Raw genomic sequence first — 12111 nt, forward strand, 5'->3', positions numbered from 1 at the left:
AAATAACTAGCTTACCGTGTTCAAACAAAATATGGTCTAAAGTCAATACATCAAATAATGTGCATATTGCTACAATAAAATGTTTAGACATTTAACACATAGTCTTCGCCTAATATATGTCACTGTCAGTTTATTTACTAAGATACTAGATTTTCACAAGTTTTTTAATGCAAATCATGTATAAATACTAACAGGGAAATACAAAACAATACAGTTATTTTGTGGCACCTCTTTAAAGTTTACAAGCAAATATAAAAAAATTTGGAACATGAAGTAACAAGAGCTGTCGGAGGACAGCAACGCTCGACTATTTAACAGCCTTGTCGCTTGAATGAATAAGAAAGTCGAAAAAGGGGCATAATTAAGCAAAAAAGTAAAATAGGATTATGGAACCTGCATAGTGCTTATCAGCTCATGACAGTGGACAAGTGTATAAAGTTTCAATCCATTCCCATTAGTGGGTACTGAGATACCAGCTTACATATAAGAATTTATCCCAAAAACTCCTAAGTTCAAAAAGGGGCATAATTTTGTAAAATGCAAAGTTGAGTTATTGACCCTTTGCACTGCATGTCATATCATGACAGTGAACTAGTGTGTGAAGTTTCAATCCTTTCCCATTAGTGGATACTGAGATACCAGCTTACATACAAAAACTTAACCAAAAATTTCTATGCTGAAAAAGGGGCATAATTTTGTAAAAAAGCAAAATAGAGTTATAGAGTTATAAGCAATGTAAGTCAGTTTATCACAGTAAATAAGTGTGTGAAGTTTCAATCCATTCCCACAAGTAGTTACTGAGATACCAGCTTACATACAAAACCTTAACCAAAAATTTTTAAGTCAAAAAAGGGGCATAATTTTGTAAAAAAGCAAAACAGAGTTATGGAACCTGTGCAATGTAAGACAGTTTATCACAGTGAATAAGTGTGTGAAGTTTCAATCCATTCTCACAAGTGGTTGCTGAGATACCAGCTTACATACAAAAACTTAACCAAATCGGGACGCGGACGCGGATGTGGACGCGGACGCGGATGCTTACGCATGGGCGAGTCCAATAGCTCTACTATTCTATGAATAGTCGAGCTAAAAAGGTAGTTTAAATAAACAAATAATGTTGTAAGAGTTATAGACCTTTTAAATATAATGTTGGAGACAATAAGTAACAGCTATTTTCAGTCTGTATAAATTTCATTGAGCTGTTAAGTAAAAAGAATGTAAAAGAAATGAAATAACATAACAGTCGCAATGAATTTTTTTGATGTGGTTGTAGACACTATATGGCACCTAGATACCTATTGAATAAAAAAATCAAACTGACAGTGCGGCAACTTCTGGTAGTAATGCTTCATTTTATATGCAAATGTCAGCTTGAAAGCTTTCTACAAGTAACATGTGCATGATGTACAGTGCAGCAGTTGTACAGATCTAAATGAGTTGGGTGTATACTTTAAATGTGCTGTACACTTCTGTATCTTTACCCTGAGCTGCTTTTAACTTCCATACTATAGCATACAAGCCTAAAACTGCTAGTGGAAGTTAAATATGGGCTGCATGGCATATCATGATATACTAATTTTATGTGTTTTTTTTTTCTCTTTTTTGTGCTGCAGCAAATTACGTCCATTAGTCTCCCTTGATAGCGTGGCTGTACCATTTTCTACCTTTTGGTTCACTTGACTGGCCGAGTTTAGCTTGCACCATCTTGTCAAAGCGTACAACTTCCTCTCTCACCTTCTTTGCATTTTTTGCTTTGTTTTCATCATGTTTCTAAGGATAAATATATAATGATTATAACGTTTATAAACGGTTTTGATTATGTATTTTTATTTAGACCAGTATTACAATTTTTCACTGATGCCACAGCCTGACTTAATAACAGACCAGTCCCTTTTTATCTCCATCAAATACTTTGTAATGTATAACTGTGTGATCGTCAAAATCAATGTGTGACATTTCACAGGTATGTATATAAACAACACATTTTAATAGCTTCTGAAACAAGAGCTGTCCGTAAAACCCAAAAATTCTAAGTTAAAAAGGGGCATTACTCTGTCAAAATTCAAATCAGAGTAATGGAGATTGTTTCTCCTGGTGTAGACTTTGATAGTTAATAACTATTTTAAGTTTCAAGTCAAAAGCTTTGATAGTAACAGAGATATTTGACTTTATCAAAAACATTAACCAAAAAAAAGGGCATAATTGTGTCAAAATTCAAATCAGAGTTATGAGGATTTTTTCTCCTGTTGAACACTATGATAGTAAATAACTATTTTAAGTATCAAGTCAAAAGCCTTGACAGTAACAGAGATATTTGACTTTATCAACAACTTTAATCATCTGTGATAGCGAGGCCTATGCCGGGGCCTGAGCAATAGCTCTACTTTTTTTCAAAAAGTCAAGCTGAAAAGTTAACATGTCTTGTCATTGGCTTGACATTACAATATGAAAAACTCATGATTAAATAGTAAAATTCAAAATGATTAACTTAGATCTGGAACAACTGATACGTATTAGACCTTCCTGCTTAGATGTAAACATTCATTTTGTTTCTCAATGAGCAAAGAGAAATAAATGTTTTATTAGAACATATGAATGGAAAGTGTAGTTACCTCCCATTGTAAAACATCATAAGTTAAATATGTACCTTTTTTCTCTCCTCAGCAAGTGCCTGACTTCTAGCTATTTCTTCTGCAGTTTTCTTTTTGCTGCTGTATTTTTGTAATCTGAAATAAGTTTAATTTTTTCAATTATAAATGCAAATACACACACTTATATACATATATAAGCAGAGAAATTATGCAGTTCATTTCACCTTAATATGTACATAATGGTAACTCCTGAAAAAACCAAAAAAACACTTAACTTTTAGCTATTGATACTTGAATTCTTTTAAGTGGGTGATTTACACACATATATTTTTTTAATAAACAGCATTGATAAACTGACACACTTCTATCTCTCTTAATATTAAATGATATGACTCAAACTTCTAGCACAACTTTGGAAAAACCCCAAATAAGTTAATAAAATCTGACGAATAATCGTCGAATATTAAGGGGTGGGTGGGGGGGGGTCTCTTAATCATGGGCAAATACGTCAAAAATAAGCACACAAATTTACAAATTTAATGTAACTAAGAAAGACAATATGTCGAAATACAACTGTGCATAGTTTGATTAAAGTCTACACTAGATACTTTTTCTGTGTGGGAAAATATCATCAAAATTGTGCATTTTTGATCCAGGTACATATTTCTCAAATCAGTCTACCAATTGACATTCTAAAACACTACCCTTTCTTTTTTAATGGCTGAATGTTCTAAGTAATATCATTATGTTAGCAATATGTTAACCAAATGCTACAGTGTAGAAAAAAAGTGATCTGAACATGCAGAACCACCTTAACCCTTACCATGCTAAATTTCTATAATAATGGACTGGTCCATCTTCCAATTTGGGCAGTACCATTTATCATCTGAAGGGGTGTTTACTAAAAATTTAATGACTGAATAGCGAACAGTGCAGACCATGATCAGACTGCACGGATGTGCAGGCTGATCTTGGTCTGCACTGGTCGCAAAGGCAGAATCACTTGCCGCCAGCAAGCTAAGGGTTAAAGGCACTGACCTACAAATTTTGGCTAAAAATGATCTTTCTTCAAAACTGAAGTTTGGTCATATTATGAACATTAGAGTACGAGTTTTTGTTTTCTAAACTATCTTTAAAATGCCATATCAAGAAAAAAAAGATGCCTGTGCCGGGAATTGAACCCGGGTTACCGCAGCAATAAAAACTTCTTCAGTTTACCTCGAGTAAAGCTTTACAAAGACTTTTCGATTTTCATTGTAAAAATTTGTAAAAACAACTAGTTCTCATGTGTTTCCATAACATATAGTGAAAGCAATTTTAAGAAATATAACATTAATTTCCTGATACCTATTTTTGTCTTCTTTTTTTGTTGTCGTATGATCTGGAGGCCAGTGCCTTTAAGAAGACGTAATTAATTTCTGTATAATTGTAAAACCATTTATTTTCTTGTGCATGAAATTTTGTAGGTTTAAATGAGTTAAAACGGCTTTTTTGTGGGAACATGAATTTGTGAATTCCAATTTCTGAACATGTTGAACATAGAATGAATGAGAAGTTTGTATGTTCATTGGGATTGACTTAACCATAAAATCCACAAACCTATAGTCCCCAACAAATATTAAAGAGACTAACCAACACATTTAAGGTGAAAAATAATTCTCTCAAAAATCCATAAAAAGTGAGTATACTTTAAAAGTGACAAGTGGTACAAACTTATTGACATATTAAGATTTTTGCAAGATATTCCTATAAATAACAAAAAATATTGTGCAGAAGGTACCGGTAGTAAAACATTGCAACACTTTTGAAATTATGCAGAAAATTTACATTCTCTTTGCATTTTTATCTATATCTAACTTTTATTTTCACCCATTTTATCATTTTTCAGTGTCATATATACATTCTAAGTCAAACTTGGTAGAAATGAACATGTTGAAAAAATGTCACCCAAGCTGTGTGTGAGTTTAGCTTTAATGATTTCGTAGTATTTTTTATCTTTGCTTTCATGTAGTTTCAAACCTTTCTGGTACTTTAATATCTTTCTTCTTCTTGTTGTCAAAATCTATCACAAAGACTGATCCTTTGTCATCACCAACAGTTATTACACTAGACCTTGTACCCCCATCTAATAGCCTGTCTTTGCCAACACTAGCCATCATGAAAATTCCACAAACAAGCCTTGAAATATAAACCATCATATTTAAATATTCCATCTGATTTCTGCCTCTGAGCAAGTTGGCTCCCTTATAAATATGAACATACTTATAATATGTGTAGTTCCTTTCATCAGGAAACAGATTTTAGTTTAATATCTTACATTTGATAGACATTAGTGTATTTCAATAAAAATATGAACCCAACTGCACATTGTAAAACTGCACACTGCTTTGGAATAAATTAATTTCTAGTCTTGGTCTGCACTGGTCACAATGGCAAAATCACTTGCCGCCAGCAGGCTAAAGGTTAAACAAATCCCTTATTTACTATGTGAATATTTACTCAAGGGCATTTCCGGCAGTTGTTACTGTGCAGCTTACTGCGTAACAGTCGCTCCATCACTTATACAGAGCTTATGTTTATAATTATTGTTTCATAAAGCGACAGAAATTAAATTTACCTTTAACTAACAGAAAGACACTTTAGTACATTCACTTAAGAAATATGTCTGAAAGATAATTTGCCTTTATTCTTAAATCGCATTATATGATTAAAACAACATGAACAAAGCGCAAATGGCGTCATCCTTAAAATATGTGACATCTCAAAATTAATGGAATAGTCCTTTTCAACAGCAACAACGGAAATAAACATTTTTATAGAATGAACCAAATTTACAGCATATGATCTGATTTTCCCATTGAACAGGCAGAGCAAAATTCTATATTCTCGAGATCTACATTATGAAATGTGCTGAAGAAGCATAAAAATTACCACAGCATTACAAATTCAAAGCAAAACACAATATTTTTAAAATATCACTGCATTGAAAGGCTGACAAAATCAATGATCAGTCAAATACATGTACAAGTTAAAATTTAGAAGTTTTACCTCGCAAATTTCGAAAACTACGAATAAATTACAACTTTCAGTTTACAATTTAATCCGGAAGTGTACATAAATGACAGGGTAACGGTGTTAATGAAGTTTTCTCTTGATATTATTATCCTCCAGTAGGTATTAGACTACCAAATACTGCTGTCAGAAAAGGTTTGCAAAAAAGTGACAGATTTAAGTTGGAATTCCCTCCAATCTAGAAGGAAATATAGTATGTTGGTTTTATTTTATAAAATGGTTCATAATCATGTTGATGTCGATCCTAAACAATATCTCGCTCCAATCACAAGACAATCTAGACATTACCATCATTTAGCTTTGCAAATACCTTCTACCAGAGTTGACTACTACAGATACTCAAAGATTCCTTGATATTTCATCAACAAGTTCTATTAGCTGGGTCTCACAGGACCGTCTTTCCCGGAACCCATGTTGCAGTTCTATTAGCTGGGTATCACAGGACCGTCTTTCCCGGAACCCATGTTGCAGTTCTATTAGCTGGGTCTCACAGGACCGTCTTTCCCGGAACCCGTGTTGCAGCTCATATAGAAAGTTGTGTTTTGAGAAGTGTGTGGATAGGCTAGAAGCAATAACATGTTCTAAGAGTTTACACAGAACACATGTTAAAGATATGGGCCTATAGTTTGCGGGGTCACTAGTATCACATTTTCTAAACTGTGGGGCAACATTTGCCTTCGCCCATTCCGATGGCAGTTGACCAGTGTTTAGAGATCTTTGGAAAATCAGTGATACTGTGTCAAGGATCTCATATCGGAGCTCCTTCAGGACAATGGGCTTAATCAAATCTGGGCAAGCAGCCTTATCCACCTTTAGGTTTTGGAGAAGTTCCAGGACACCTCTGGGGTCAATAACGATACCGGTCATAATTGGGTATTTGGTTTTTCCAAGGGCATTCTTACATAGCTGGGTCAGTGAGAGTGCAGAAACTCCTGAAAAAAAACAGACTGAAACTGTTTCTTCAGGATGTTTGCTTTAACAATGCATTCTGAGTTATTTTTATCAGTTGTCTGATCTTTTAACGGGGCAATACCTTGTTGTCCTGTCTGGCATTTTTTATGAGTGAATAAAGTTTTTTAGTGTTGAATCTAGAAGAGTGCGAGTTGTCTGAATATTGGATGTCGAGAATGTTCTCGATGTATGTTTCATAAGATAACCTATTTTTTTTGTTGGATTAGGTGTTTGGCGGTTTTGAATTACCTATAAAGCTGATTTTGACCTCTGTGCAACTTGAATTTTTGATAGAGTTTGACCCTTTTTCTGATTAGTCGTTTTATATCTTGGGTGACCCATGGGAGGAACTGCTTTGTGCCTATTTTTTTGATTGGGACAAACTTAGATATGCCTTCTTGTATTAGGAGTTTAAACCTGATCCAGAGGTCTTCGACTGAAACAGCCTCTGCGTCTTTTAAGAGACTGACCTTAGAAGTGTTTATAAATTGTTTGAAACCATCCCATTTAGCTTTCTTGAATAATGGAATGTTTCTGGGGATCGACTTGCTTGTTAATATATGGTTTAAGTCGGGCCTGGGTAATGACTATGTTGTGGTCTGAGATGCCTGCTAGGACAGATACTGTGGTGTCTATTGTTGGGTTTGTTGTAAGGAATAGGTCCAATATGTTTTCATTCCGTGTGGGAGTGTTAACCATTTGTGTAAAGTTGAAGTCATCAATAATTTCAAAGAATTTATTATAGGATTGGGTGTTTGTACTATTTGGCTTCATTATGGGTATGTGGTCAGAATCCCAGGTGAGGTTGGGGTGTTAAAATCACCAAAAATCCATTTGGTGCCCTTAAGGGGTCTGGAAAATTCCAGTGACCTTTCGAACTCAATTATACTCATGAGATCGTTTTCCTTTGGTCTGTAGTGGGCAGCAACATATAGAGGCTGAGAAGCATTCATGTTAATTTTGACATATAGCAGTTCGCACTGTGTACTGAGTTGTTGCTGTACTGACGAAGTATATTTGTTTTTTGGTCTCTAACCTATATTAGAACTAAAACATGACTTTCGTCGGAAGCCATCACAGGTAATGTTAATGGCCACAAATCTGTTGTAAATGATGTAGAAAGACGTTTTCGTGCAAAAATAAACGTGAAATTTGAATATATTTAAAATTTTGGCCTCTTTTTTTGACAGGTGTGCCCATTTTTATCTGAGCTTTTGGGCCAAAAAGGATCATTTTTATCTATGTAATGTCAGAGAATGATCAAAATTAATAGACTTTATTTCTGTTTTTACGGAATGAATAATATTTCAGCTTCCAAGTCAAATCCAATGCAGATAACTTAAATTTTCACGAAAAATTGCAATCTGACGACGAAAGGGACTGAGTCTGGGCATATAAATTGACAGTGGATGACCTCAGTAAACTGTCCATATCTTTCTTAAAACTGAACATTTCTTGATGAAACTTTGTAAGACATTTGATATTGGATCATGTTTGACAATATCACTATAAAATTGGAAAATGTGATACGAGACATTCATCTATAGGTGAGAGACCACCAATTCAAAAAAGTACAGGGAACTTACTGGGAATGAGGTAAGTGTATACCTGGGAATACGGTAACGTCTGTGCGTTCTGATTGGTCAGTCATGTAAACAAACCCAGGAAGTCATTATTTTTTCAAAATTGATACTTTTTCGCTGCATTTACAGTATTTTATTATACATTTTGACAAAATTTGCTACATTTTATATGTATTGAAAAAAGTTCTCCCGCCATGCCAACGATTTAAACAGGGGGTCATCTCATTCACACGAAAATTACTTAAATAAAGTATCACTATTCATATGTGTTTCTTCGGTTATTTTGGTAGAACTAAGATAGTTCTTGAAAAACTTGTAATTAGATATACATGTTTCGATGTATGGAAGGCCGTACACGCCATAATGTAAGTCTATGGGAAAACAATTGGTGGTCTCTAACCTATATGGAACATCTTACCATCTCATGTAGTCAGTGCTGAAACAATCTTCGGATTCAAATTAGCACTGGCTGCATCGATATTTCAACCATAACTATTATATATACTTGCTTTTATCCTGTTTTTAACCCTACTAATATTTCTACTATGATTTTTGATCATTTACAAGTAGAGATCTAGAGACAGGTCGTATGGTCAGTAAATTATCGTGAAAAAGGAACGTGTATTTAAAGCTGGACGTCCGCGTACGCGATTGAAGTCGCAATCCCTCTACTGTCAATATATTTCTACCCGTTATAAAATGTCAACTCTTTATCATGAAATAATCTTAACTAAAATTGATTAGTTTCCTGCAGATATTAATATTCAAATTTAAGACAATGTTCTTTTGGTCGTTTGAGATTTAACTACATAGCTTGCATGAAAGGGTTGTTTTTGTTTGTAGGTGGAACAATACCTAATGTTTACCTCCTGACATTATTTCAGACACTGTCCTTCCAGACTAAATCTTCTTTTCAGCTCTTTATCTAAGAGTAATGGAAAAAGTTCTAATTGGAAACAGCGGTATTAGTGCTGTTATTGCTATAACGTTGTAGCAGTAATACTGCTGTTACTGCTCATACCGGTTACTTATATTCTTTGATATGTTATTACATTGCGTTCGTTACTTAACCTTCATCCTGCTAAATTTCTAAAATGGTTTGGCCAATCTTCCAATTCGGGCAGTACTATTTATTATTTGAAGGGATGTTCACTGAAATTTACTAACTGAATAGTATTGACTGCAAATTGCATTTGCATTCAATTTGTTATTTATTACGTTTATAGAACTAGGGATTTCTACGAATAACTAATTGCTATGAAACATAAAAAATATTGATTGAATCGGTTTCCCTAGCTCCTTAGAGATGCACAGGTGTATATATAAGCACGACTCAACGCAAGTGAGAACAGCACAGGTTATTACAAACCTTAGTAATATCGGTGCACTGCAACACAAGTGCTTGTTGCTCTGTTGAAAAGAAGGTCAAGCTTCTGTATAAGACTCAGAACTAAATTTTGAGAGAATTCTGTCCGATTCGCTGCCAAATCGGTTAAGCGGTAAAGGCTGGGTGACGATTTCAATTTAGACAAATTCCTACATCACTTACAAAATTACAATCACCAATTTACGGCTATGATTATAAGAGTGTTATACTCATATTGCTGTTCTGGTTTTTCTCTTTTGCTTAGTGACAAATCAAGGATATCTCCGTTTAGTTCATCCTATGCTCTTTCCAACAACACCTTTTACATTTAAATGCAAACTTGCATTCGTGGGCCACATCATGTTAAATATAGAAAATTATGACTCTGGCACGTTTTCTGAATAGAAGAGCTTGCTGTTTACATTTGCATTTGCATTCAATTTGTTTTTTATTATGTTTATAGAACTAGGGATTTCTGCGAATAACTAATTGCTGTGGAACATAAAATATTTGGGCGAAACAAGTGATATTTTATATAAGCACGATTCAACGCAAGTGTGAACAGCACAAGATATTACAAACCTTAGTAATATCGGTGCACTGCAACACAAGACTTAGTGTTTGTTGCTCTGTTGCAATGAAAATAAAGCTTCTGTATTATGACTCTGAACTTAACTCTGAAGGGGCTTGCTGCCAAATCGGTTAAGCAGTTAAGGTTGGAAGACGGTTTCAATTTAGACAAATTCCAACATCACTTACAAGTCAAAGGTATCTCCGTTTAGCTTAATATTCTATACTCTTTCCAACGACACCTTTTCCATTAAAATGGCAACTTGCGTTCGTGGGCCACATCATGTTAAATACAGCAAATTACCGGTTAAGGTTTCAAAATAAAAGAGATTGCACGAACAGTGCAGACCATGATCAGCCTGCACGGACATGCAGGCTGATATAACTGTTTTGCACTGGTCGTAACGGCAAAATTACTTGCTGTTAGCAGGCTAAAGGTTAAATCAATGGCCGTCGACTGTGTCGCAATACCTTTCATTAGCATAATGTAGTAATGCAGTTATTAAGTTAATAAGAGTAATTTAGTGTTTTCTAACTGAAAACAACTCTTTTAGTTTTTCCTTAAAATTACAAAGGAAGCAAAAGACAGTCCAATTTCGTCTTTTTAGATTTTAGCGAAGATGCCACATAGAATATATATACCGCAATCTTACCAGCAAACAGTTGCAGTTAGCAGTTGCAGCAGTTACAGCAATTAAAATAAACATCTCGAATACCGGTATACGAAATGTCAATGGGAATAACAAGGTTGAAAAATATTAAAGCCATAGGTTTGAAAGTGACAGGCACATAAGGTTTGAGACAGTTACAGCATTCAACTGGTACATCTGACAACATCAGTTACATCAGTTAACAGCCTCTATTGCCAGCAGTTACAAAGAGTTAAAGATATAAGTTATAAATATATGAAATGTCAATGAGAATAACATTGTAAAAAAAAAACATTGGTTGTATTGTAACAGTCACATAAAGTAGATGTAATATCGCGTTTTCATCATCGTACAATCGCGTTTTCACCATCGTGTCATCGCGTTTTCATCATTGTACCAACGCGTTATCACCATCGCACCATCGCATTTTAACCATCGTACCATCGCCTTCCGGTAGTCATGCCAGTGGTACAGTATATATGTCAGTAAAATAAGGCTTGATACAATCTCATTTTCACATTGCACTATGTACCTTCTACATCCTAACAACAATAAGCTGAGTTTGAATAATACCATGTGACTATTACACCCAGCTTTTTATTTACTTTCATGCATACATAAAATACAAAGGACGTGGCCTTGACGATTTTACAGCTTTAATGAACTGAGCACTGAACATTTTGTAAAACATTTTGCAAAACAGCAGAATCTAACTTGTAAATTACGTCTAACAAAATACATTGAGATACATTCATCTATTGTTGACAAAACTACAACTGTACGAGACTATGCATTTCTATCCGGAAGGCGATGGTGCGATGGTGAGAACGCGATGGTACGATGGTGAAAACGCGATGGCACGATGGTGAAACCACGATGGTACGATGATGATAACGCGCTGGCACGATGGTGAAAACGCAATGGTACGATGGTGAAAACGCGATGGCACGATGGTGAAACCGCGATGGTACGATGATGAAACCGCGATGGTACGATGATGATAACGCGATGGCACGATGGTGAAAACGTGATGGTACGATGGTGAAAACGCGATGGTACGATGATTATAACGGGATGGCACGATGGTGAAAACGCGATGGCACGATGGTGAAACCGCGATGGTACGATGGTACGCCCTATCAGCCAATAAAAACCTATGCGCTCGGTTTAATTACAACAGCGCCAGAACGTCGGTTAATACAAAAACGTATGATCTGAGGCTGAAATTAAAACCTATGATCCCGACTGAAAACACAGGTTTTGGCCATTTGCACAAATATTCTGAGAACCTAGGTTCTCTGAAAAACTTGTGATCTGAAGTGAGAACA

At 35.0% G+C, this 12111-nt stretch overlaps 1 protein-coding gene across 1 annotated transcript in view; it reads right to left on the bottom strand.

Annotated features, from left to right (window-relative positions):
- Positions 1–227: 227 nt before the first annotated feature.
- Positions 228–12111, bottom strand: part of LOC123534461 (transcription intermediary factor 1-alpha-like) — a 32686-nt gene continuing 20802 nt past the window's right edge. The window contains exons 2-4 of the mRNA XM_053519463.1: positions 4611–4769; positions 2648–2726; positions 228–1770 (exon numbers count right to left, since the gene is read on the bottom strand). Coding sequence (XP_053375438.1) covers positions 1627–1770; positions 2648–2726; positions 4611–4769 — 382 coding nt within the window. The 3' untranslated portion in view covers positions 228–1626. The remainder of the gene's footprint in view (positions 1771–2647; positions 2727–4610; positions 4770–12111) is intronic.

Source organism: Mercenaria mercenaria, chromosome 12, assembly GCF_021730395.1.
Source record: "Mercenaria mercenaria strain notata chromosome 12, MADL_Memer_1, whole genome shotgun sequence".
Lineage (NCBI taxonomy): Eukaryota > Metazoa > Mollusca > Bivalvia > Venerida > Veneridae > Mercenaria > Mercenaria mercenaria.